General features: G+C 45.5%; 1 protein-coding gene across 4 annotated transcripts; it reads left to right on the forward strand.

Annotated features, from left to right (window-relative positions):
• Positions 1 to 61: 61 nt before the first annotated feature.
• Positions 62 to 27,683, forward strand: STK36 (serine/threonine kinase 36). 4 transcript variants are annotated; one of them, XM_070422152.1, is made up of 27 exons: positions 62 to 121; positions 621 to 793; positions 1,599 to 1,739; positions 1,849 to 1,926; positions 3,484 to 3,614; positions 3,854 to 4,103; positions 6,197 to 6,290; positions 6,566 to 6,762; positions 6,877 to 7,052; positions 7,468 to 7,573; positions 10,271 to 10,414; positions 11,234 to 11,413; positions 16,523 to 16,620; positions 17,291 to 17,396; positions 18,650 to 18,800; positions 18,994 to 19,121; positions 19,666 to 19,770; positions 20,312 to 20,410; positions 20,497 to 20,585; positions 20,844 to 20,907; positions 21,078 to 21,188; positions 22,999 to 23,073; positions 23,726 to 23,906; positions 24,119 to 24,266; positions 24,489 to 24,636; positions 25,176 to 25,922; positions 26,965 to 27,683. In XM_070422152.1, exons 2-27 carry the CDS (start codon positions 710 to 712, stop codon positions 27,106 to 27,108), a joined length of 3,975 nt encoding a protein of 1,324 aa, XP_070278253.1. In that variant the 5' UTR covers positions 62 to 121; positions 621 to 709; the 3' UTR covers positions 27,109 to 27,683. The 4 variants fall into 4 exon arrangements, with proteins under 4 accessions (XP_070278253.1, XP_070278252.1, XP_070278254.1 ...); XM_070422151.1 differs by lacking the exon at positions 62 to 121 and adding an exon at positions 244 to 344; XM_070422153.1 differs by lacking the exon at positions 62 to 121 and adding an exon at positions 244 to 344 and having other exon boundaries at positions 6,566 to 6,735.

A 27,683-nucleotide genomic window follows, 5' to 3' on the forward strand; every position in this document is an offset into this window, starting at 1 on the left:
GTCCTGATAGCCAAGAGGCGATTCGGAAGTGCCCGAAAAAGTGCCCAAGGACGGTCCACCGTCTTCCCCACACCTCTGAAGGCCTTTGTCCTCCGGACTCTGGCTGGCTGTAGCAAGCACGGTTGGTAACAATAGGAATCTTCTAGAAGACGGGCAGCGGGGGTCGGGAAGAATTTTAAGTCAGGCACAGTATGCAGGCAGCCTGAGGGGGCGGGACTGAGGCCAGATCCGGCGTCCCTCGGCCTGGGGAGCTGGAAGCTCCTGGGCTGGGGTGAAGCGGCGCTCAGGCCTGCGGAGCTCGCGCAGGGGGTGTGGGCGCGGGCGCGGCCGGGGTCGCTGAGGAGGTTGGCGATGGCAAGAACTTGGGGAAGGCTGAAAGGGGTGGGGCTGGCGGGGGAGGCTGGTGGAGGGGGAAAGGAGACGGTATGGGTGGGCGCGAGGTTGGGTTGGGGACCCGAGGAGGCTGAAAAGGTGGGAGAACTACAAGAGGCGCTCTATTTGCTCGAAGATTTCATCTTTCCATTCACTCCACTCTGCCATGGGTTTGAGGCCTGGATTATTATGAAAAAGAGGAAAAAGCAAGGTGGCTAACATGAACCTTCTTTTCATGTGCCAACCAGGCTTCCCAGATGTGTGGAACTGTGTGGAGCGGGAGTTCTTCGCTACCATCTCTGCTTTCTCTCTTCTGAGGAACCCCGAAGCCTCTGCCATGGAAAAGTACCACGTGTTGGAGATGATTGGAGAAGGCTCTTTTGGGCGGGTGTACAAGGGTCGGAGGAAATACAGTGCTCAGGTGGTGAAAAAAGAGGGGTAACTCTTGGTTGGGATTCCACACCCCCAACTCCAGTGGAAAATGGGGCCAGAAGGGAAGCATACAAGGGTCGGAGGAAATACAGTGCTCAGGTGGTGAAAAAAGAGGGGTAACTCTTGGTTGGGATTCCACACCCCCAACTCCAGTGGAAAATGGGGCCAGAAGGGAAGCATTCATACCAACCTGTATTCCTAGGACACTGACTCCTTCGTGCGTAGGGAGTGTGAGCTCTGAAATTGGATTACTTGCGTTCAAATCCTCACCCTACCACTTTCTAGCCTTAGAACTGGACAAGTTATGTAACCGCTCTCTGTCTCAGTTTCCTCATCTATAGAGCGAACACAGTATAGTATCTGATTGATGGGGTTTGAGAATTAAATGTAATGTTACATTGGATTACTTAGTACAGTGCCTGGCACCTTATAGACAACAAATAAATAAGTATTATCACTACTATTAATCCTGATCATCCTATGCAGGAAGAAATAAACCACCTGAACTCTATTCTTCTCCGTTTTTTCCCTCTAAATTCTTTAAATCTTGAGTTTTTTACTTTGACCAGAACACCTGTCCCAGAATCCACCAAAGGGTTCTGTCTGGCAGAGACTGTTTCCTCCCAGGGCAAGGGGAAGGAAAGGCTGGGTAAGGGCACAGTACCATGGGGAGAGTGGAGTGGGAGACTAGCAGGTACAATGACAGTTGCTCAATCTGAAGTCTCACTTCTGGAGTTCTCAGGCTAGTTTCAGTGGTGTGCTTAGGCCTTGACTCTTCATCTTACCTCTGATAGGTGGTGGCCCTGAAGTTCATTCCAAAATTGGGACGCTCAGAGAAAGAGCTGAGGAATCTGCAACGAGAGATTGAAATCATGCGGGGCCTGCGGCATCCCAACATTGTGCACATGCTCGACAGTTTTGAGACTGATAAAGAGGTGTATTTTGGCTTGGGGTCACCTCTCCCCAAGAAGAAGCATCCCAGGAACTTCCCAACCTTAATGCATAATTCTGAAGCCATCAGTGTCTTTTGCCTTTGCCTTTCAGGTAGTGGTAGTGACAGACTATGCTGAGGGAGAGCTCTTTCAGATCCTGGAAGATGATGGAAAACTTCCTGAAGACCAGGTATGTTTCCAGGCTCAAACTTCTCCCTACCCCTGACTCTCTTCAGGTTAAGGACTGGCAGGGAAAGCTGAGGGCACTGAGAGTCTGCATTTTGAAAATTCCTGAGAAAAATATAAGAATCAGTGTATATAGAGGACATGTGGTATGACAATGAAGTATATCAGCCAAAACTCTTTGAAATCAAAGGTTGGCTCTGCCACTTTCTAGTTGGATCCTCTTGGATAAGTTATTTGAACCTCTTTGTGCTCAGTTTCCTCTTTCTGTTTAATTAATTAATTAATTGATTGATTTTAGAAGGAAAGAGGAGGGTAAAGGGGGAGAGAGAGAGAGAAACATTGATCGGTTGCCTCCTGCATGCAACTGGGGATATAACTCCCAACATAGGTTTGTGCCTACAACCTTTTGGTGTGTGGGACAGTGTTTCAACCAGCTGAGCCACACCAGCCAGGGCTGTTTCTTCTTTTTAAAATGGAAATAATAATGTCTATCTCATAAAGCTACTGTGGGGATTAGTGAGTTAATTCATGTAAAATGGTTAAAGAGTTCCTGAAACACAACATTCATTGTAGTTAGCTATTATTAGTGTTATTGTTATTGGGTGCCGTTAGGGAAGAAGGGCTAGTGTGGTGGTACCAGAGAGGGCAGGAAGGTATGAGGGTTATGGTTAAGGCAAGATTCACCACCAAGACATCGTGGTTCATAGTGGGATTTGGTTGAACACATTTTCCAGCCACACTTATTCTAGGGGTTTTCCTGTACTCTAGCAAGTAGGCCCTCCTCAGGACTTTCTGTTGCAGCATTGTATTTTCTTACGAGCGCTCATCATCATTGGTAATTCATCATCTTATTCCTTTTGTCTGTCTTATTTGTTTGATTACTTCTTTTTAAAAAGGGATTTTGTCTTAATAACAACTAATGCATGTCAAATGCTTATTAAATGCCAGGCACCATTCTGAGCATTATATTACTTTACATGCTTTAACTCATTTGATCCTCATAATAATCCTATGAGGTAGAGGTTTTGATTATTGTCATCTTATAGATGAAAAATCTGAGAGGCATAAGATATTTTGTCTATGGTCATGCAGCTAGTGAGACTCAATAAATTTTCTTTGAAAGAATGAATGGCCCTGATCGGTTTGGCTCAGTAGATAGAGCGTCGGTCTGTGGACTGAAGGGTCCCGGGTTCGATTCCGGTCAAGGGCATGTACCTTGGTTGCGGGCACATCCCCAGTGGGGAGTGTGCAGGAGGCGGCTGAATCGATGTTTCTCTCTCATCGATGTTTCTAACTCTCTATCCCTCTCCCTCTCCCTTCCTCTCTGTAAAAAATTAATAAAATACAAAATCGACACATTAAAAAAAAAAAAAAGAAAGAATGAATGAACAAATCAATGAATGATTAGGGGAGCAAGAACTATAGAAGGTATTGTGTGAAGTTCAAAGAAAGGGAAGAGATGATCACATCAGCTGTAGTATCAGGGAGGAGTCTTTGGGCTCCTGGATCAGGCTCCTTCCTCTGACCTATCCTTTCTTCCTCCCACTTGGCTGATCCCTAGGTTCAAGCCATTGCTGCCCAGTTGGTGTCGGCCCTGTATTATCTGCATTCCCACCGTATCCTTCACCGAGACATGAAGCCTCAGAACATCCTCCTTGCCAAGGATGGTGGCATCAAGCTCTGTGACTTTGGGTGAGGAGCCTGACCTTCCGTCTCTACTTCCAGTTCTGCAGGGAGTCCTAGGCCATTTGCTTGGCTTACATGGGCCTCGTTTTAGAACCTGAGCTGCAGACTGGAACTCCTGCTGGGTCTTTTGGAAGGTGCTCTCTCTGTTTGGGTTTGGGATATCTCACACAATGAGAGGGAGTAGTGACCAGGTCTAGTTTTATTGACTATCTTCTCTCTTTACATTTCCATTCCATCACCTGCAGATTTGCCCGGGCTATGAGCACCAACACAATGGTGCTAACATCCATCAAAGGCACACCACTCTATATGTCCCCAGAACTGGTGGAAGAGCGACCATACGACCACACCGCAGACCTCTGGTCTGTGGGCTGCATACTTTATGAGCTGGCTGTAGGCACCCCTCCCTTCTATACCACAAGCATCTTTCAACTGGTCAACCTCATTCTCAAGGACCCTGTGCGCTGGCCCCCAACCATTAGTCCTTGCTTCAAGGTAATGCATATAGAGAGGGAGATTACTTTTGCATTGGAAACCTATCTCCCCCTGCCTCTGTTCCCTTTTTCAAAATCCTTTTCCAGAGTTGGGAAGGACTTTGCAGTTACTGAATTAATACAGGAGCTGGGCCAAGCTGTCTTGCTTTTGTATTGTAGGGGCTTATTCTGGGAGGGCATGTCATACTTGGGAATAGCAGCCCTCCTTGGGCCAGGCTATCTTTTGTCACAATGGAAAGGTGAGTTTTAAGAAACCAGAGATAGATACTGGTCCTTTTACATACCCTCTATTCCACTTATTTTCTATCAGATGATATCTAGCTTTGCAAACAGTTTTCAGTCCTCTTCTGAAAGAAGGAATCTTTAGCTATCCAAATGGCCAGAGCTAGTGGGGCTATCTTGGTGATTAGGGGAAAATGAGAAAGGTGGTGCCTGCTCCTTGCAGCTAAGTCTCAGTAGACTGGAGGAAGGAGGTATGGAGAGGGAGAGGAAAAAGAGTGGACCCTTTTTACTTCTTATCTAGCTAGACCAGTGTTCAGCAAACTCATTAGTCAACAGAGCCAAATATCAATAGTACAACGATTGAGAGCCAAATTTTTTAAACTTCAACTATATAGGTAGGTACATTGTTATTAACTTAATTAGGGTCCTCCTAAGGCTTAGGAAGAGCCACACTCAAGGGGCCAAAGAGCCGCATGTGGCTCGCAAGCCGCAGTTTGCCGACCACTGAGCTAGGGTAAGATTTGGACTTACGGTGGAATTTTTTTTTTTTTTTTTAAATATATTTTATTGATTTTTTACAGAGAGGAAGGGAGAGAGATAGTTAGAAACATCGATGAGAGAGAAACATCGATCAGCTGCCTCCTGCACATCTCCCACTGGGGATGTGCTTGCAACCCAGGTACATGCCCTTGACCGGAATCGAACCTGGGACCTTTCAGTCCGCAGGCCGACGCTCTATCCACTGAGCCAAACCGGTTTCGGCTTTCAGTGGAATTTTAATGCAGCTTTTTCCCAGAGTGAAATCTCATATAAGTTTTCTTCATTTTATTTAAGATGAAAGGGGACAGGTTTTCCCCTAAACTACTCAGTTTGAGGAGGCCCAAGTAATTATCAAAAAGAATCTAGCCTGGCAAGTGTGGCTCAGTGCTTGAGCAGCGGCCCATGAACCAGGAGGTCACAGTTCAATTCCCAGTCAGGGCACATGCACAGGTAGCAGGCTCAATCCCCGGTGGGGGGCATGTGGGAGGCAGCCAGTCCATGTTTCTCTCTCATTGATGTTTCTCTCTATCCCTCTCTCTAAAATAAAATAAAAAAAAGTATATATATATATATAAAGAGAATCTAAACCAAGGAAACTTAAGTGGGTGATATACATGGGATATATTTATTCTCCCTTGGGGCAGATATGCAGTAATCTCCAGCCAGAGCCATGGCATACTAATTTCCTTGTTTTAGAACAGTGGTCCTAATCTAGTACTTTATATTCCTGTTTCAGGCCCAATTGAGGCTTTCCCCAAGGATACCTCATAATGATGTACCCTTTTTAGAGACAGTCTTCCTACCCCTCATCATCTGAAGTCTTGCTGAGAGATTTCTGGTTTTGAGTGCTCCCAAACACGTCTTTACACAATGACTCGTGTGTGTGTGTGTGTGTGTGTGTGTGTGTGTGTGTGTGCTCGCGCTTTCAACCATAAATGCATCTGTTTCTGACAAATTGCAGTCAAAGGGAAGGCAAAGTGAGCAGTTTGGGACTCTGTTGTATGTTTGCTTTCTGAAGATAATCATGCAGGTGACATCTCTGTCTTCTGGTTTATTTCTCACTTTGTCACAAAGCTGGTGACATTGAGATTTCTGTTTTTCTGGGGTTCTAGAATGCCCATGGACAGGGATTGGGGTACCCCAGGAGACAAGGCAGTGAGTTCTATGATTTCATCCAGGGAAATGAGGCCTAAGGATAGGGCTAAAGAGGGTGTGATCAAGAGCAGCTGGTCTGGTCTAAGATTAGACTCTGGAGTCTTGGTTTGCAGGCTCTGATTAGTTAGAGGCAGCCTATATGGAAGTAAAGGCTGATGGGGGACTTTCTCTCCACAGAACTTCCTGCAGGGACTGCTCACCAAAGACCCCCGGCAGCGCCTGTCCTGGCCAGACCTTTTACATCACCCCTTTATTGCTGGCCGTGTCACCAGTGAGTCATTAGGGTTCCCAGGGCTATTGTACTTCCCTAGTGTCCTCCCCAATTTACCCACCTTCCCAGCATCTGGATCCAAAATATATTCTTTACCCTACCACCTTGAACTTTCTTCCTAGTCTTTTGCCTAACCTTTGCCACCTCCCTTACAACCCTCTTCCTTTTTTTTGTCACTTTATCAAATGGTCTGGAGTCACTGAAGTTGTCTCTGGCCAAGTGGACATGGCGGAGCTCTAGTATGATCATGTCTTCCTCCTCTTCCCTCCCTGCAGTAATAACTGAACCAGCAGGTCCAGATTTGGGCACCCCATTAACCAGTCGTCTACCCCCAGAACTTCAGGTCCTCAAGGACCAACAGGCACATCAACTGGCCCCCAAGGGCAATCGATCTCGCATCTTGCGTCAAGCCCGTAAGCTCATGGCTGAGGAGGCCAAGCAGAAGGTGTGTAGGAATGTGGGACATATGCAGGTTAGTGACTGGGGTTGCTGGAGAAGGAGAATGGTTTTCTAGGGTTGGGAAAGGGCCACAAGTAGGATTTGTACTGGCCTATGGCACCCAGTGTCTCCTGCCCACTTCCCACAGAAACACCAGAATACAGGACCTACCCTGGAACAGGAAGACAGGACCATCAAGGTGGTTACTGGCACGACCCCTGTGTCCGCTCCTCAGGAACCAGGCCTCTTGGCTGGGATCATGGCCTCAGAAATGAAGAGCAGCTGGGCTGAGTGGGGGGCTGGAGAAGCGCCCCCTGCACCTCGGTGAGGAGGGTTGAGCCAGGATTTATAGGGACAGGGCCCTAGGAGTGTGAGTCCTGGGTTCTTGAATTCTAATTCCAGATACATTCCTAATTTGTCAGGAAACATAGGAACTTTCCTTTCTCTATGGCTCAGTTGTACATTAACTGTAAGGGCAAGAATTATCTCAGTACAAAAGGGAAGATTGAGTTGGGAGCAACAGGTGAAAACTGCCAAGGTATAAGGAAGTGGGAGGGCAGTCAAGGATGTGTGTGTAATTAGTGGTCAACTTATCCTGACCTGGCCATATTGTAGAAGGTCTCCTCTATTCAATCCTACATGGCCTTCATTCCTATCCTGGGCTTAGAGGGAGGGGCAAGTTAAGAAACTCCAAGCCTCAAAGGTCTGTAATTAATTCTACTTCTGCTTCCTCTGGCAGGGAAAACTGGATCACTGAGGATAGTGAACGAGCATTCCCAGAGCTGAGGCCAGAGCATTCACAGGCCAGCCAGCAGAGCACTGGTGCAGTAGACCTAGAAAATGAGGTGAGCCTGGGGGCTCTTCTTGGCCTTGTGACTGCCATGGGATGTTGGGTCTGGGTATTTGTTTTTCTAGAACAGTGATTTCCAATGCTCCAAGTATGAGCTCTCATGTGTTAAAAACTGCTTTGTTATTATTAACTTAATAGGTTTTAGTTGCACAGTTATCTGAATGTGTAATTATAAAAAATTGGAATACATAGGTAAAAATGTAAGTCCCTCTTAAGCCTCATCTAGGTCCCAGAGGTATCTTCTGCTATCAGTTTCATCTGTCTCCTTCCAAACTTTCTGTACATTTATATATATGCACATCTATATATATAAAAGTCTAAGCGACCCGTTATGACCAGACAACCGCCCGGTCACTATGACGCACACTGACCACCAGGGGGAAGATGCTTAACGCAGGAGCTGCCCCCTAGTGGTCAGTGTGCTCCCACAGCCAACTTCCTGTGGTCCCTCTGCCCGCCCTCACCCCCCACACTCCCCCGGCCCCTGGCCTGCTGATCCAGACTGGGCAAGACAGCCCCTATCAGTCCAATCGCAGGCCAGGCCAAGGGACCCCACCTGTGCATGAATTCATGCACCGAGCTTCTTGTATAGAAATATATAGTTTGGCTGTTTTTACATTACTGAGTAATTAGTGAGTAATTAGTAATATATATTGCTTTGCATCATGCCATATGATCTATTTTAGAGATCATTCTACATCTGAACATGTAGTTTTACTCAATCTTTTGTGTTTTTTTTAGGGTTTTTGCTTTTTATTTTGAAATAATTTCAAACTTAAAATTCTGAGAATACCACAAAGAATTACTATATGTTCTTATTTTTTTAATCCTCACCTGAGGATATGTTTTTATTGATTTTAGAGAGAGGGGAAGGAAAGAGGAGAGAGAGAGAAACATCAATGTGAGAGAGAAATATCAACTGGTTGCCTCCCATATGTGCCCTGACTGGGATCAAATGTGTAACCTTTTTGGTGTATGAGATGATGCTCCAAACACCTGGGCCACTGGCCAGGGCAAATTCCTATATGCTCTTTACCCAGATTCACTAATTGTTAAAATTTTGCCAATTTGCTTTATGATTCTCTCTTTCCATATATATATGAACGTATCAACTTTCTGAATCATTTTAGGATAAGTTGCCCTGACTGGGAATTGAACCCGCAACCTTTTTGGTGTACAGGATGATGCTCCATCCACCTGAGTCCCTTGACCAGGGCTCCAGTAATGTTCTTTATAGCAAAAATTTTTTTCCTGATGCACGATCCAATCCATTGTTACGAACTATATTTAGTTGTTTTGTCTCTTTTGTCTCCTTTAATCTGGAACAGTTCATAGTCATTTTTTTGCCTTTCATGACTGGCAATTTTGAGGTACACAGGCCAGTTATTTTACAGAATATTCCTCAAATTGGTTAGATTCAAATTGTGTGTTGTTGGTAGGGAGACTGCATAAGTGATGCATCCTCAGTATAACAGTTTTCTTTTTTTAAAATATATTTTTATAGATTTCAGAAAGGAAATGAGAGATAGAAACATCAGTGATGAGAGAGAATCATTGATCAGCTGCCTTTTGCATGCCCCACACTGGGGATCGAGCCAGCAACCCGGGCATGTGCACAGGCCGGGTTGCAGGCAGCTTCCCCAGCAGGGGCAGAAGGTAGCAGCTTATTGAAATGATGTTTCTCTCTCATTGATGTTTCTATTTTACTTTCCCTTTCCTTTCCTCTCTCTCTAAAAATAAATAAAAACATATTTTTAAACAATTACAGGAAACACATAGCTCAACATCACTAATCAGGAATATACAAATGAAAGCCATAATGAAGTACCAGCTCACTCCTCTCAGAATGGCTATCACCAAAATATAAATGGAAAACAAGTGTTGGCGAGGATATGGAGAACAAAGAAAGCCTCGTGCACTGTCCATGTGATTGTAAATTGGTACAGTCACGGTGGAAAGTAGCACGGAGCTATCTCAAAAAATTGGAAATACAACTGCCATTCCACGTCTGGGTGATTATTGTACAGAAACTTACACATGAATTTGAAAAGCTATCTGCACCCCTAATGTTCACTGCAGCATTATTTACAGTAGCCAGCATATGGAAGCAACCTAGGTGTCCTGCTATAGATAAACGAATAAAGAAGATGTGGCATGTGTGTGTACATATACAGAAAGAAATATTACCCAGACATAAGTAAGAATGGAGTCTTGCCATTTATGGCAACATTGATAGACCAAGAAGGTGTTATGTTAAGTTAAATCAGAGAGAGAAAGTCAAATACCATAATGTCTCTTCTAGTTCATAGGTCAGCGCTCAACTACTGAGCCACGTTGCCAAGCAACAGTTTTCTTAATAACTTCTTAATGTTTCCTAATATGGATGTGCCATCATTTAGTATTCCCTTACTGACTGGCTGTGTGACATTTCCAATTTTTTTTGGTATTGTAAGTCATGCTACCATAGACATCTTTCTAGGTATCTCTTTATGCACACATGTCAGTGTTCTTGAGACTTTCAAGACCCCTCACAAACGGTCAGCTATACCTTTTTAAACTGGTAGCTGGAAAAAATACGTCTGTGCTAAAGGAGTTACTGACTTCTTGCAGTTACGTGTGATCCCCCAGATTGGGAGCCACTATCCTCAGCCTTACAACTCCTCCTGTCCTCTGTCTCTCCCTTATGCCTCAGGAGCCAGACAGTGATGATGAGTGGCAACACCTGCTAGAGACCACGGAGCCTGTGCCCATCCAGCTGAAGACTCCTCTCACGCTGCTGTGCAATCCAGACTTTTGCCAGCGCATCCAGAGTCAGCTACATGAGGCTGGAGGGCAGGTGATGGGCAGAAGGGTACTGTGGAGGGGATTGCTGGTCAGGAAGTGTATGGGAAGCAACTGATTGATGTTCCTCTCTCTCAATCGATAAAAACATATCCTTGCCCTGGTGGGTGTGGCTCAGTGGTTGAGCATCAACCTATGAACCAGGAGGTCAGGGTTTGATTACTGGTGGGGCACATGCCTGGGTTGCTGGCTTGATCCCCAATAGGGGGCATGCAGGAAGCAGCTGATCAATGATTCTCATCATTGATGTTCTCTCTCCTCCTCTCCTCTTTCTGAAATCAATGGAAACATTAAAAAAACACATATTTTTGGGTGATGATAATATATATATATTATTGTCCTTAGCTTGCAGGCTTTATAAAAATAAGTGTATTTAGTCTGTGGGTTGTAGTTTGTCAACCCCTGGTCTAGAGTTGAATATGTTTTGTGACCATTGTTTTTAATTTTCAGAAGTGTATTTGAGTTTGTGTGTGTGTGTGTGTGTGTGTGTGTGTGTGTGTGTTTTGTTTTGTCTTTAAAATGAAGGGCTGGAGAAGGGAGGGAACAAATAGGAATTGCATTGGGTCTGACACAGAGATTCTGAGGGACAGTCCCCTCCCCCTTGGTCACTGCTATTATAAGTTAGATGACCGAGTATCTATACTTCTCTTCCCTGGTACAGTTTCCCTATTTCTCTCTTTTCTGAGCTTTAGACTCACAAAGAAAGGAATGAGAACATCTGGTATGATTTGCCAACTCCTTGGGGACACTTGCTATATAGAATTCTTCTTTTACCTCTGGTAATATTGATTACTTCTTCTCTCACGTCACCCAGATCCTGAAAGACATGCTGGAGGGTGCGTCCTGTATCCTCCCTGCACTCCGGGTCCTGAGCAATCTTCTGACCAGCTGCAGTGACTCTGTTCCCTTGTATGTCTTCTGCCGTGAGGCAGGGCTCCCTGGGCTGCTGCTCAGGCTACTCAGGCACAGCCAGGAGAGCCACAGTATTCAGCAGGTAAGCTCTATTCACGGAGCCTCTAAAGCAGTGGTTCTCAACCTTCTGGCCCTTTAAATACAGTTCCTCATGTTGTGACCCAACCATAAAATTATTTTCGTTGCTACTTCATAACTGTAATGTTGCTACTGTTATGAATCGTAATGTAAATATCTGATATGCAGGATGGTCTTAGGCGACCCCTGTGAATGGGTCGTTCGACCGCCAAAGGGGTCGCGACCCACAGGTTGAGAACCACTGCTCTAAAGACTTCCAGGAGTTTCTTGTTAGATTTCTCTTCTTCAAACGGCCATCTCTATTTGGCCCAATTGGTTTTTCTTTTCTTTTTTTTTTTTTTTAAACTTTATTTTTTATTGTTTTTTATTCTTTTTAAAAAAAATATTATAATAAGTATTACAAACGGTATTACATATGTGTCCTTCCCCCCCCGCCCTTGACAATCCCCTGCCCTCCCTTACCCCCCAGTGTCTTATGTCCATTAGTTATGCTTATATGCATGCATACAAGTCCTTCGTTTGATCTCTTACTCCACTCCCATCTGCCCCCCAACCCTCTCTGGCCTTCCCACTGCAGTTTGACAGTCAGTTTGAGGCAGCTCTGCCTCTGTATCTATTTTTGTTCAAAAGTTTGTAATGGTCTTTATTATCCATGAATGAGTGAGATCATGTGGTATTTTTCCTTCATTGACTGGCTTATTTCACTTAGCATAATGCTCTCCAGTTCCATCCATGCTGTTGCAAATGGTAAGAGTTCCTTGTTTTTTACAGCAGCATAGTATTCCACTGTGTAGATGTACCACAGTTTTCTAATCCATTCATCTACTGATGGGCACTTAGGCTGTTTCCAGATCTTAGCTATGGTGAATTGTGCTGCTATGAACATATGGGTGCATATATCCTTTCTGATTAGTGTTTCTGGTTTCTTGGGATATATTCCTAGAAGTGGGATCACAGGATCAAATGGGAGTTCCATTTCCAGCTTTTTGAGGAAACTCCATACTGTCTTCCATTAGTGGTTGCACAGTCTGCATTCCCACCAGCAGTGCACAAGTGTTCCTTTTTCTCCACATCCTCTCCAGCACTTGTTGTTTGTTGATTTGTTGATGATAGCCATTCTGACAGGTGTGAGATGGTACCTCATTGTTGTTTTGATTTGCATCTCTTGGATGATTAGTGACTTTGAGCATGTTTTCATATGTCTCTTGGCTTTCTGGATGTCCTCTTTTGAAAGGTGTCTATTTAGGTCCTTTGCCCCTTTTTTGATTGGATTGTTTATCTTCTTTTTGTTAAGTTGTATGAGTTCCCTATAAATTTTCGAGATTAGGCCCTTATCAGATATGACGTTGGCAAATACGTTTTCCCATGCAGTGGGTTTTCTTGTTGTTTTGTTGATGGTTTCTTTTGCTGTACAGAAGCTTTTTATTTTGATGTAGTCCCATTTGTTCATTTTCTCTTTAGTTTCAACTGCCCTAGGAGCTGTATCAGTGAAGAAATTGCTTTGGCATATGTCTGAGATTTTGTTGCCTTTGGATTCTTCTAGAATTTTTATGGTTTCCTGTCGTACATTTAAGTCCTTTATCCATTTTGAGTTTATTCTTGTGTATGGTGTAAGTTGGTGGTCTAGTTTCATTTTCTTGCATATATCTGTCCAATTTTCCCAACACCATTTATTGAAGAGACTATCTTGGCTCCATTGTATGTTCTTGCCTCCTTTGTCAAATATTAATTGAGCATATTGGTTCGGGCTAATTTCTGGACTCTCTATTCTATTCCACTGATCTATATGTCTGTTCTTGTGCCAGTACCAGGCAGTTTTGAGAACAGTGGCTTTGTAATACAGCTTGATATCTGGTATTGAGATCCCACCTACTTTGTTCTTTCTCAGGATCGCTGCAGCTATTCGGGGTCTTTTTTTATTCCAGATGAATTTTTGGAGAGTTCGTTCTAGATCTTTGAAGTAGGCCATTGGTATTTTAATGGGAAGTGCGTTGAATGTATAGATTGCTTTGGGTAGTATGGACATTTTAATGATGTTGATTCTACCAATCGAAGAACATGGTATGTTCTTCCATCTCTTTATGTCTTCCTCTATCTCTTTTTTCAACGTCCTGTAGTTTTCTGAGGGGTTTTTATTTTCCTTCCTTCTCTTTCAAGCTAGTAGACCATGAATTGCAAACTCTAATGCCTTCAGAGACCAGGCAAATAATATCAGTCAGTAAAGTCGCCTGTGTCAGACTATGCGAATAGTGGGGAATAGATAAACTGGACATCTCTTGTCTAGTCTAATGATATAGCCTATCCTCAGCTCCAGCCCAGTGTTTCCAGACCTTTTAGTTTTCCAAGAGACGCTAGAAATCCAGATTTTTATGCATAATTTCCCAATATTTAGAGCACTGTGCTTTAAGATGTTAAATTCATGGCTTTCTTAACACCATTTTACAGAGCAGGGTACTGAAATTCGGAGAGTAACTGACTCATATACAGGCTCTAACTTGTAAATGGTCCCGGAGATGATAGTGGAAGAGCTAGGATTGAGACTCAATGTTTTTGGGGCAAACCTCTACTTCTCGTGCTGTGTCCTGCCACAGCTAAGCTGAGAGAACAGAAAAAGGAGATGTTTAATGGGATCTGGGCTCAGGCAGCTGGAAAGCTGCACTCTGCTGATGAGTATTAATCTTGAGTGTTTTTTTTTTTTTTAAATTTTATTTATTTATTTATTTATTTATTTAATTAGATCTTTATTGTTCAGATTACATTTGTTCCTCTTCCCCCCCCGCCCCCAATAACTCCCCTCCTCCCAGTTCCCGCCCCACCCTCCACCCTCACTCCCCACCCACTGTCCTCATCCATAGGTGCACGATTTTTGTCCAGTCTCTTCCCGCATCTCCCATTCCCCTTTCCCCCCCAAGAATAGTCAGTCCATTCCCTTTCTATGTCCCTGATTCATTATAATCACCAGTTCATTCTGTACATCAGATTATTTATTCACTTGATTCTTAGATTCACTGTTGATAGATGCATGTTTGTTGTTCACAATTTGTATCTTTACCTTTTTCTTCTTCCTCTTCTTAAAGGATACCGTTCAGCATTTCGTATAATACTGGTTTAGTGGTGATGAACTCCTTTAGCTTTTCCTTATCTGTGAAGCTCTTTATCTGACCTTCAATTCTGAATGATAACTTTGCTGGATAAAGTAATCTTGGTTGTAGGTTCTTGGTATTCATCACTTTGAATATTTCTTGCCACTCCCTTCTGGCCTGCAAAGTTTCTGTTGAGAAATCAGCTGACAGTCGTATGGGTATTCCCTTGTAGGTAATTGAGTCTCTTTCTCTTGCTGCTTTTAAGATTCTCTCTTTGTCTTTTGCTCTTGGCATTTTAATTATGATGTGTCTTGGTGTGGTCCTCTTTGGATTCCTTTTGTTTGGGGTTCTCTGCGCTTCTTGGACCTGTAAGTCCATTTCTTTCACCAGGTGGGGGAAGTTTTCTGCCATTATTTCTTCAAATAGGTTTTCAATATCTTGCTGTCTCTCATCTTCTGGCACCCCTATAACTCTGATATTAGTGCGCTTGAAGCTGTCCCAGAGGCTCCTTACACTATCTTCGTATTTTCGGATTCTTTTTTCATTTTGCTTTTCTGGTTGGGTGTTTTTTGCTTCTTCGCATTTCAAATCTTTGACTTGATTCTTGCGCTCCTCTGGTCTGCTGTTGGGTGTCTGTATAATATTCTTTATTTCAGTCCATGTATGCTTAATTTCTAGTTGTTTCTTTATCATAGCATCGAGGGTCTCATTAGTTTTCGTGAGGCTCTCATCAAGTTTATTGGCTGCTTCTAGCACATTATTGCAAGCCCTCAAAATTGCGTTTTTTAGCTCTATATCCTCCATTTCTGTCATGTTTTTTTGTCTCTGCATTTTTTATACTTTCTTGGTGCACCCCCTTGTGGTCTTTGTGCGCAGTCTTGTACTAGTTGAGCCTTGATTGTTCTAGTTAATACTAGAGGGATTTGACCACCAGGCTGACTGGCTGTGAGAATCAGCTGTGGGAAAACTTCTGTCCTCTGGAGAGGTGCTAATCTAGCCTTTGCCTGAGGCGATCCGGCAAATGGCTCTGCGCAGGGCTTGGGCGGGGCGGGCGGAGGGAGCAGTTATGGCTGCTCTCAGTCCCGTTCCCAGAGGCTCTGCTTCTCAGAACCCCAGCAATGGCTGCAAACCTCGGAGAGAAAGCTGCCCTCACGTTTCAAATGATGCCAGACAATCCCGCTTCTCCCGTTTGAGTCTGAGTCCGTAGAGATTCGCCTGGATCTGGAGCTCAGAGTCTGAGACTCCCTCCTGATTGAAAACGACAACCGCGCCCTCAGCCACCAGCCCGCCTTGCGCGCGCACCTCTGCACCTTTATATTTTCCACACTGCGCCTCCTTTGAGCCTTGGTATGCTGTTCTCTTTCCTTCTAGTTGAAGAGTCTCTCCTCAGCCAGCCTTCCTGTGGTTCTGGGTGATGTCCGTTCCGTCTTTTAGTTGTATTTTTGAAATGGTTGTTTGCGGCAGCAATCTCGGGTGTTTACCTATGCCGCCATCTTCTAATCTTGAGTGTTTTAAAGAAATTGAAAAAAGAATTTGAGCTATTTTGAAAAACGTAACATTCTAAACTCCAAAATGCTGTTCAGGCCAAACAAGGCACATTTTCAGACTATTTACAGCCCATTAGCTGCCACTGGTTTCTTCTAGATCTCCTGTCTCTCTCCAAACACTCTCTTCCCCCTGCCCCTTTTTGTCTGGTTAACCTGACTGGATATCTGATACCTTTCTTTACTGCTTTTTCTTTTTTTTTTTTTTAAATATATTTTATTGATTTTTTACAGAGAGGAAGTGAGAGAGATAGACAGTTAGAAACATCGATGAGAAAGGAACATCGATCAGCTGCCTCCTGCACATCTCCCACTGGGGATGTGCCCGCAACCCAGGTACATGCCCTTGACTGGAATCGAACCTGGGACCTTTCAGTCCGCAGGCCGACGCTCTATCCACTGAGCCATACCGGTTTTGGCCTTTACTGCTTTTTCTATTTGTCTCCATCCCCTACATTGCCCTTACTCTGTTTTTTTCCTTGGCAGCAATGTTGGTATGGGACCTTCTTACGGGACCTGATGGCCGTGATTCAGGCCTACTTTGTCTGCACCTTTAATCTGGAGAGGAGCCAGACAGGTGACAGGTGGGATAAGACACAATTTTGTTCTGTTGGCTAGTTTGGTTTCAATTTCTATCCCTATTCTTATTTCTCCTTTAGGAAAAGGCTAAGTAAGGAGAAGCCATGATTTGTGACAGGTTTAGGGATCAGCTGACTGCCCCCTCAAAGTCCAGCTAATTCTCTTACAGACGCTGAGATACCTCCAACTTTGCCCCAAGACTTTTGGGTTTTAAGGGTCAGCAGTCACTATACACTAAATGAAAGGATCAAGATGTGAATAACCTAGAGCAGTGGTCGGCAAACTCATTAGTCAGCAGAGCCAAATATCAACAGTACGACGATTGAAGTTTCTTTTGAGAGCCAATTTTTTTAAACTTAAACTATATAGGTAGGTACATTGTTACTAACTTAATTAGGGTCCTCCTAAGGCTTAGGAAGAGCCACACTCAAGGGGCCAAAGAGCCGCATGTGGCTCGCGAGCCGCAGTTTGCCGACCACGGATAGAGCAATGGCAAAGAGAAGGGCTTGGAGATTGTATATGTGAGACTATGTGTGTGCTGAGCAGGGGAGAGAAGGGAGCATTATGATGTGTTCCTTTACTGAGCTACTCCTACTTGCCCAGAACTGACCCATTCACCATGTCTAGGCTTTTAGTAGAAAGATGAGAAGAAACCATGGGCTCATTTTCCCCTAGCCTACAGGTATTTCAAGAAGCTGCCGACCTCTTTCTGGACCTGTTGGGGAAACTTCTGGCCCAACCAGATGACTCCAAGCAGACTTTACAGAGGGATAGCCTTATGGTAATCTGTTCCCACTTCCAGATTTCTGTTTCTTCTGTCTTTCTCAGTGTTTCTTCCATCCCCTTTCTTATGACTAGGTAGGGTTAGATCAAGGCAATACATCAAATATTTGTTGAATGCTGACTATGTGCCATATACAGTTTGAGTAAGAGAAAGCTCCTATCCTCAAGGGACCAGGGATAGTCTAGTGGGGGAGATATAAAGTTGTAAAGGACAATAGTGTGAAAAGTACATTAGAACTTTGTGTAAGACACAGAAGCACCACTGAAGAAGGTTAACGCTACTTGGCGGGTCACAGAAGAAACCCTGAAGGAGGAAAAAACCTTTGCAGAGATTTGGAGAATACACAGAAGTTTGCCAGGTAGATGAGGCAGGAAAGTAGAGAGGATATTCCAGGCAGAAAGAGCAACGTATATAAAGGCCCAGAAGCACTAAGCAGTGTGCCTATTTCAGGGAACCACAGATTGAAATATTTGTTCTTGAGGAGACTTGCACATCAGTTAGTATTTCCAACCTTATTTGTCTTATGGACTAGTAAACTATATGGATATGGGTTCTCTCCCCTGGACTCAGGAGTGAGGGACAGGGGAATGGAAGATTGAATGAGAAAATCTCAGAGAAGATAATTAGGAACACTTTCAAGGAAGTAACAATTGCCAAGTCGTGCAAACTGGTAATTGGGAACACATATTTGGGCTACTTTCCTGCCTCTAGCTAGCAGTCCATTCAATTTCTGGTAGTCTGAGAGCCTATTTTAACATTCCTCACCCTTTCAAGTCAGGAAGCTTTTAATATCTAATGTAAATTTTGGCCAGCAGTGACTCACTCTCAGCACTTCTCATATGTCATTGTGCAGTGAGTAGCATGGAGAGTTTGGAATAGATACCCCACCTTCTGAAATTCTGAGAGGGCTGGTTTGGGAGGGACCCAGGAATCCCCAGCAATTTTTATACACATGGTCACACAGGAATCCCCAGCAATTTTTATACTCATGGTCACATTGATACTTTGAGAAACATCATCTAGGGAGCAGCTGATCCGAGAAAAGAACAACTGACACCTAATATTCCTGTCCTTGAAATGTGAAGACAGTTATAATGCATCTTCTGTATGAAGAATACTTAAAATTAGATAGCTAGTCCCCCTGGGTTTTCCTCCTCCTCTCTCAGGTTCTCTGGGGAGTCTCGCTCCCTACTCTATGCCTAGTCAATTTTCTGATGTCCTAATAGTAACCCTGCCCTTATCTCCCATAGTGCTTCACTGTTCTGTGTGAAGCCATGGATGGGAATAGCTGTGCCATCTCCAAAGCCTTTTACTCCAGTCTGCTGACTACACAGCGGGCCGTGTTGGACGGGCTCCTTCGTGGCTTGACAGTCCCACAGCTCCCTTTCCACACACCCCCAGGTAACCAGTGTGGGAAGGGGAGGTTCTCTGGACGTACTCATTGAATGGATCCAACTCTGCTCTTTCTATTGCCATCACTGGACACAGTGCCTGGCATTTAGTGAGTGTCCAAGAAATAACTGAGCTGAAAGAATGAAGGGGCAACTGAGAAAAACAACTAGACCTACTTTGCATTATTTGCTTTTCTCCATAGGAGCCCCTCAAGTGAGCCAGCCACTGAAGGAGCAGAGTGAGGATCTGCCTGGAGCCATTTCCTCTGCGCTGGCAGCCATCTGCATTGTTCCTCTAGGGCTGCCTGGCTGCTGGGAAGCCAAGGAACAGGTTTGAGCTGCAGTTTTTTGTTCCTCTCCCTCCTATTGCCAGAGTGGGGAAGGCTGGTTCCAGCTTCTTAGAAAGGCAGAAAAAATAAGCCTTTATGCCTCCTCTTGGAGTCAGACGTGCTACCATTGTGCCACGAGGTCCTGGCTTTATGACTCCTCTTAATCTGTAGTTCCAAAAACACATGATCCTACCACTTGTAGAACATGATGTAACTAAAATCCCAGAGGCCTTGATTAGAGAGCTCAGTGACAAACTGCCCATGTGGTAGGGTAGCTGATCTGAAGCTGCCAGTGATACTTCCGCAAGGGCTCAGGATTCAGATTTTCTGCTCCCTTTTGGCTGGCAACACTACTCTGTAGCTGGAGCTAATCAAGACCCTGCCTTTTCGTTCTCCATTGGCCATGAAGACTTGGAATGGAATGGGGTCTGAGGTTCCTGGTGAACCTAGGGAAGAGTGACTAGCAAGGGTTTGAGAGTCCCGATTAGTTGGAGATAGGATTGGAATAATGAGAATAGGATTGAGTCTTCAGGAATGTCCCTATAGATCTCTCGGCATTTGGCAAATCAACTCACTGAAGACAACAACCAACTGAGGCCATCTCTCATCTGTGGTCTGCAGCATCCCATCCTGTGCCTACACCTTCTTAAGGTACTGCCTGCCTGTAACTCTGGGCACTTCAGGTCTCTTTTTAACCCCCAGGACTGAGGGAGAGACCCCTTGCAGGACCCCTTTTTGCTTTTAAGTCTTTTCAACTGAGAAGACCCCACGGTTAGTCAGTCCTCACCAGAACCGAGAAGTATCCCTATCTACTATCTTACAGCAGTGGTTCTCAACCTTCTGGCCCTTTAAATACAGTTCCTCATGTTGTGACCCAACCATAAAATTATTTTCGTTGCTACTTCATAACTGTAATGTTGCTACTGTTATGAATCATAATGTAAATATCTGATATGCAGGATGGTCTTAGGCGACCCCTGTGAATGGGTCGTTCGACCGCCAAAGGGGTCGCGACCCACAGGTTGAGAACCGCTGTCTTACATCAAGAGGCAGAAGTGGCCCAAGCTTCTCTCATTTCCTCAGGTGTGGGCACCAGATCTGTTGAGAGGCTAGCCTGCTTTCAGCTGAGCCTTCTAGCCTAGGAGCCCAGGTGCTGCTCTGCTCACTGAGAGACTCCCCTACACTCCCTTAGGTTCTCTACTCCTGCTGCCACGTTAGTGAACGCCTGTGCCGCCGTTTAGGGCAAGAGCCCCTGGCCTTGAAGTCATTGTTGATGTTGGTCCAGGGCAAGGTAGGCCAGCAACACAGGTGGGCATTTCATGGTGGCCCCACCATCTCAACCAGAGGTTGCTCTGATATCTTAAGTTTCCTTTGTAGATAAAGGTAGTGGATTGGGAAGAGTCTACTGAAGTGACACTCTACCTCCTCTCCCTTCTTGTCCTTCGGCTCCAAGATCTGCCTTCTGGGTGAGTCATAAAGTAGGATCTCTCCACTGAAATTTTCTACCTACAGAACTCACCCTGGCATTAACAGCCTATCCTTAGGAGAGATTGCGATAGAGAGTGGCGGTTTCTGTACAAAGAATAGACCTGGATTCCCACCAGCTTTGTGACTTGGAGTTGGACATGCAGCCTAGGTGGAGAGTGCCTTCCAAGAAAGAGGGAAGGCCAATCACTGGCCTCCATTCACACTGCTGCATCCCTTGCTATATCTTTTTATTCCAGAATGGAGAAGCTGGGCAGTGAGACTGCTACTCTCTTTACCCATTCACACGTCGTCTCTCTTGTGGTGAGTTTTCAACCTTTATCTTTTTCCCCTATCATCCAACCTTTTGGGGAGTAGGGGAGTCATTGTCCCCTTTGCAGCTGCGTATGCAGTATTCTTCTGGTCTAGGACAGAGACCTAAATCCTCTCTGCTTGTGCTGAATACCATTTCTTCTCCTCCTTTAACTCTCCAGAGTGCAGCGGCGTGTTTACTGGGACAGCTTGGACAGCAAGGGGTGACCTTTGACCTCCAGCCTGTGGAGTGGATCCCTGCAGCCACTCATGCCCTGTGTGCCCCTGCTGAGGTGAGTTCTGCTAGATAATGCATAGACATGTTTTCTCTGAGTCAAACAAGGACTGGAATTAGGGAGAAAAGACTGAAATGCCAGCCAGTCTAGAGTAAACTAAAAAGTGATAAAGGAATCAAGGAATCTTTCCTCCCCTCTGCCTCCAGATAAGTGACCCCTCTGAGCCCAGACTGGTCAGGGCTTTAGACCTGCTGTTAACACTCTAGACTTCTAAAGAGGGACTTCGACATTTGCCTCTAAAGCAGTGGTTCTCAACCTTCCTAATGCCGCGACCCTTTAATACAGTTCCTCATGTTGTGGTGACCCCCAACCATAAAATTATTTTCTTTTTTTTTTTTTTTTTAAATATATTTTATTGATTTTTTTACAGAGAGGAAGGGAGAGAGATAGAGAGTCAGAAACATCGATGAGAGAGAAACATCGACCAGCTGCCTCCTGCACATCTCCCACTGGGGATGTGCTCGCAACCCAGGTACGTGCCCTTGACCGGAATCGAACCCAGGACCCTTCAGTCCGCAGGCCGACGCTCCATCCACTGAGCCAAACCGGTTTCGGCACCATAAAATTATTTTCATTGCTACTTCATAACTGTAATTTTGCTACTGTTATGAATCGTAATGTAAATATCTGATATGCAGGATGTATTTTCATTGTTACAAATTGAACATAATTAAAGCATAGTGATTAATCACAAAAACAATATGTAATTATATATATGTGTTTTCTGATGGTCTTAGGCGACCCCTGTGAAAGGGTCGTTCGACCCCCAAAGGGGTTGCGACCCACAGGTTGAGAACCGCTGCTCTAAAGGATCTCTCTTCTAGGCTCTTTTCCAGTCCATTTTCTTCACTGCCACCAGAGTGAGCTTTCAGTAAAGAAAAATGTGGTCATTTGTTTAACCAGTAATTACTTAACACAAAAATAGGTATTGAGTACCAGACACTATTCTAGGTTCTGAGAATATGGCCATGAATAAAAGAGACAAAAATCTGTTTTGCCCATGTCGAGCTTGTGTGATTCCTCAGTGGCTTCCCACTGCTTCTGGGATAAAGTTCAAATTCTTTAGCAGGCTACTGAAAGCCCATCTGTTACCTCTAGGCTCTGTAATCCTGCTAGACCAAAAGAGTTACCATTTCCAAAATTCACTTTGGTCTTCCGTGACTACCTTTGTATGTACTGTGACTTCCACTTGGAATGTTCTCCCTACCTCCACTTTCTTTTATCTGTCTTTTAAATGTTTAATCCCATCAGTTTCCTACCTCCTGGAGGCAGAGTTAGGTACTCTTTTTTTTTCTTTTTTTTTAATATATATTTTTATTGATTTCAGAGAGGAAGGGAGAGAGACAGAAGCATCAATGATGAGAGAAAATCATTGATCGGCTGCCTCCTGCACGCCCCCCACTGGGGATCGAGTCCGCAACCCAGGCGTGTGCCCTTGACCGGAATCAAACCTGGGACCCTTCAGTCCACAGGCCGATGCTCCATCCACTGAGCCAAACCGGCCAGGGCAGAGTTAGGTACTCTTACCTGTGAACTTCCACCTCCACCCTAGCCTCTTGTTTAGGAAGTATCTTCCTAATAAACTATAATTGTTTCCATGTCTGCTTACCCTGCCAGACTGTGTGTCTTTAGGACAGAGGTAGTCATTGACCAAATAGGCAGGAACCAAGACTCCTCTAAGTTCATAAGAGCTCTCCACAGACCAGGCTGAGGAAGAGCTCTTTCTGCCTGACCAGGAGTTGGTGCACAGGCTGTGAGGCCACCTCATGCCTCTCGGATCTGCATTCTTCCTGCCTCTCTCCTGCAGGTCCGGTTGACTCCACCTGATGGCTGTGGGTTCTATGACGGCCTACTCATCCTTCTGTTGCAGCTCCTCACCCAGGTACAGATACAGCTTAGGGCAGATGGAAAGGAAGGAGAGAGAAACTGGGCATTTTAGGATGCTGCTGGACATTAGGAATGAAGAAGCAGTCCACAAACTACTATGCTTGTGATGGCTTTAGAAGGGGACCACCTGCCTTCAGTATGGACCCTTTATTTTTTTTTTAAATATATATATTTTATTGATTTTTTTTACAGAGAGGAAGAGAGAGGGATAGAGAGTTAGAAACATCGATGAGAGAGAAACATTGATCAGCTGCCTCCTGCACGCCTCCTACTGGGGATGTGCCTGCAGCCAAGGTACATGCCCTTGACTGGAATCAAACCTGGGACCTTTCAGTCCGAAGGCCGATGCTCTATCCACTGAGCCAAATCGGTTAGGGCAAGTATGGACCCTTTAAAGGGAACTACTCAAATGCATCCCTTAGGATTCAGTGGGGAGAAAAGAGTAATTTCCTGGTTTCCAGCAGATGTACACACGATTTAAATATGGTAAGAAAGGGAACTAAGATAACAGGGAAATCCTAGCTGGGAAAACAAAAGGGATTGTTTCTGGGACTTCCTGTCCTCGTAGGTCAAGGACAGGAGTGGAAAAAAGGCATTTGACTCTTGACTTTGACCTCCCCACCCATCTATTTTCAATTTTGTCTCAGGAGGGGAAAGCTAACCTGATAAGGGACATGGTTAGCTCAGAAATGTGGACCGTTCTGTGGCACCGCTTCTCCATGGCGCTGAGGCTCTCCAAGGAGGTATCTACACAGGAAGAGGAGCTAACGCTGTCCAGTCCACATAGCTCAAGCTCAGAGCCAGACTGGACACTGATCTCACCCCAAGGTAGCTTTTCATCTGCATGGCCTCCTTTATGGGACCAGTGTATTGATCCCTCTTCAAGAGGAGTAGCCTAGAACTAGAGTAGCCATGGAGATTGCTGCTGCTGCCTGGGATGGAAAGGGACTGAATAGATGGTAGCTCTGGGAGACATGGGGAAGCAGGAGCATCTGGGCTTCTTGTCTGCTCCACTGGTTCTTCATTCTTGGTATTTCCAGGTGTGGCAGCCATGCTGAGCCTGGCTGTGGCCACCTTTACCCAGGAGCCCCAGTTATGCCTGAGCCACCTGTCTCAGCATGGAAGTATCCTCATGTCCACCTTGAAGCATCTGCTTTCCCCCAGCTTCCTACAGCAGCTGGGCCAGGCGTGAGTTTGAGCTAGAGGAGGGAGACCCGAAGAGCCAGAATCTGCAGTGGGGGGTGAGGAGGGGAAGGCAGGAGAGAAATAGCTGACAGCTTGAGCTATGAGGCAAGAAATGGTATGCTGAGATTGGGGAAGGAAAGCTGGACTAGGAAATTTGAGAAGGGGGGAGATAATAAAGGGTGAGTGAGCAAGGCCGAGTAAATCCTTCCACACTCACCTCCTTAGGCCTCACGGGTCTGAGTTTCTCCCCGTCGTGGTGCTCTCTGTCTGCCAGCTCCTCTGCTTCCCCTTTGCCCTGGATGTGGATGCTGACCTCCTTGGGGGTATCTTGGCTAACCTAACAGACTCAGCAGTCACAGCCCACCTGCTGCAGGTACTTGGGAGGCATGAAGGTGGGAGAGGAAGATGGCCAACAACCTTGTACACTGTAATTCACTTCCAACAGCTCCAGGGCTCTCCTTGGCCCCTGTAAGAGTGGAGCATCTGGTTTGATGTAAGAGTTGGAGTGGAGAAAGCATTCAGGCCTGAACAGAGGTGTGTGGTTGGAGCTGGGGCTGATAACGGCATCAGTCCCTTATCTGAATTCCGTTGGAGCTTGGTGGGGAGAACATCCCAGTCTAGGTGCTGGAGACTCAGCTCCTGAGCCAGGAGTTGCTTCTCTGGCAATTCTTGGCATTAAACAGTGGGTCCTTGACAAGCAGAGCAAGGACTGAACTAGGAGAGGACTTATTCTCTTGGAGTCCACATTGTGTCTCCCATGGAGCACCGTGGGTCATCGCTCTCAGCTCTCTGTAGTGTTTCTCACCATAGCCAGGCTTTTCTCCCAGATTTTGGGCTCCTAGCTATCAAGCTACAGTGTACTCTCCCTCTCTCTGAACTACTCTTGCTGCTCCCCTCCCCACCTTCTCCTAGGTCTGCTGTCACCATCTCCTGTTGCCACAAGTGGAGCTGCCCATCAGTCTCCTCACACATCTGGCCCTCAGGGATCCCACCTCTCTCAACCAGTTTGTGAACACAGTGGCTGCCTCCCCTGGAACCATCATCTCATTCCTCTCAGTTGCCCTTCTAGGTGACCAGCCGCTGCTGACCTCTGACCTTCTCTCTCTGTTGGCCCACACAGCCCGGGTTCTGCCTCCCAGTCACTTGTCCTTTATCCAAGAACTCCTTGCTGGCTCCGATGAATCCTATAGGCCCCTGCGTAGCCTCTTGGGTCACCCAGAGAATTGTGTGCGGGCCCGCATTTATGGGCTCCTGGGACATTTGCTCCAACACAGCATGGCCCTGCGTGGGGCACTACAGAGCCAGGCTGGACTGCTCAGCCTTCTGCTGCTGGGGCTTGGAGACAAGGACCCTGCTGTGCGGCGCAGTGCCAGCTTTGCTGTGGGCAATGCAGCCTATCAAGCTGGTCCCCTGGGACCTGCCCTGGCAGCTGCGGTACCCTGTATGACCCAGCTGCTTGGAGATCCTCAGGCTGGTATCCGGCGCCATGCTGTGTCAGCTCTGGGCAACTTGGGATCTGAGGGGTTGGGAGAAGAGCTGTTACAGTGTCAAGTACCCCAACGGCTGCTAGAGATGGCGTGTGGAGACCCCCAGCCACATGTGAAGGAGGCCGCCCTCATTGCCCTTCGGAGCCTCAGCCAGGAGCCCTGTATCCATCAGGTACACTCCAGGGGACTTTGGAACCACAATGATGGGGTTGTATTTCACAACAGTTTCTTGAGGTAGTCTTTAAGGAGTTGGAACATCCAGAAATCCATCTCTGTCCCTCTTTGGGAGTAGGACACTCAGGGGCAGTGTCTTGGAAATGAGTTTTCCACCTACCATCTCTCACCACAGAGAAGGGAAGGGACCCGGAAGAGGGCTCCATTGGGTTGAGAAATGCCTGGGATCTCAGGACCACTGTTTCTCTTTTCTAGAGGCTACCTGAGAGGGAGGTGAGGGAAGATTGGAAATGTTGAGGTACAGGGTGGTTTTAACACTTGCCATGTTAAAGGCACCGTGCTAAGCATTTTACCTTTAATATCTGGTTTAAACTGTTATATTCCTCCTTTTGCAGGCTATGAAACTGAGACACGAAGAATTTAATAACTTGTCCAAGTTAAAAGCTAGTATATAGGATTAAACTTTTGAAGTCAAGAGTCTGAGTCCAGAACCTATACTATTAACCACTGCTTTATTCTGTCTTTTTGCTCAATTTTCAGTATATAAATAGCCCAATGAAGTCACACATCTACCTATGAAAGGCTAAATCTCTAAGTTATAATAGCTCAGTATAGTAGCATCGGGTGGCTCATGCAGAACAGAAATTTGACAGGATAGTGGTGATACATGTTATAGGATTTTCTGGCAATCCAAGTGGGGACGTAATAAAAAGGATTCTTGGTGGTAATGAGGTTAAGAACCACTGGTCCGGATCCACAGCTGGGAATCACTGGTTTACTATCACTGCTGCATTCATTTCCTCTTCCTGGGGACAAGTGCTTGGATCCCTTGGTGCCTTGATTTCATGGTCTGTAACCAAAGAGAATGGAAATAGACCTCTGATGAGGTTTCTGCTTCCAAGGTTTCTCTTTTATCACACAGTCTACTTTGAGTCCCCAAGAGCCCATTTTCTTTTTCTTCCTTTTCTGGAGTAGGAATTGCTAGTCCAAATGAGAGTCCTCTGCATGTCCTGTTCTGTCATCTGCTCTCTCTCCCACAGGTGCTGGTGTCCCTGGGTGCCAGTGAGAAATTAGCCTTGCTCTCTCTGGGGAATCAGTTACTGCCGCACAGCAGTCCCAGGCCTGCCTCTGCCAAACACTGCATGAAACTCATTCATCTCCTGAGACCAGCCCACAGCACGTGATCTCAGATTCCTGGGGTCCAGCCTCCAACCTTAGCTGTCCTACTATTGCCAACTCTTCCTTTTTCTACTATACAAGCCACCAACTCAACTGAAAGCTAAGGAGATTTAAAAAGAGATAAGCTGCCAACTCACCTGATTTGAGAATGAGAAACTAGAAGGGATTTATGTATAAAGCTGCCCTCCTCCCCCAATTCAGGATGATTTTAGCCAGTAAACTTCATTGCTGTTGATGCCAGAGAAGGACCCTTCCTTCTCTACATCCAGGGGTCTTTTCTCCAATACTGTGCCTTGAACCCCAGGAGCATGCTTCCCGGGCCTTAGGGAGACACCTCCTGCCTAAGAGATCTCTTCCTTTCTGGAGCTCCTATCATCCCCCAGCAGGTTCTGGATTTAGGCGCACTGGCCCAAGGATTGATGAAGACAGAGCCTGTCTCAGCTCTAGGCTCTGGGTATAAATGTCACCAGTTGTGGAGGGTAGCCCACATTCCCATCCGTGGGAGGGGATGGGGAGTGTATCCTTTTTTTTTTTGTAATCTATTTGTAAATTCTTGTAATAAAAGGTGTGCCTCACCCTA

Source organism: Myotis yumanensis, unplaced genomic scaffold, assembly GCF_028538775.1.
Source record: "Myotis yumanensis isolate MYYU_CA2020_CCGP unplaced genomic scaffold, mMyoYum1.0.hap1 SCAF_8, whole genome shotgun sequence".
Lineage (NCBI taxonomy): Eukaryota > Metazoa > Chordata > Mammalia > Chiroptera > Vespertilionidae > Myotis > Myotis yumanensis.

Excerpts from the sequence above, each read along its gene's own strand:
- STK36 (XM_070422152.1), top strand. The coding sequence starts at position 710 with ATGGAAAAGTACCACGTGTTGGAGATGATTGGAGAAGGCTCTTTTGGG. Across the intron at positions 1,927-3,483 it reads GAAAACTTCCTGAAGACCAG|GTTCAAGCCATTGCTGCCCA; the intron begins GTATGTTTCCAG and ends GCTGATCCCTAG. Across the intron at positions 7,574-10,270 it reads CAGTAGACCTAGAAAATGAG|GAGCCAGACAGTGATGATGA; the intron begins GTGAGCCTGGGG and ends CTTATGCCTCAG.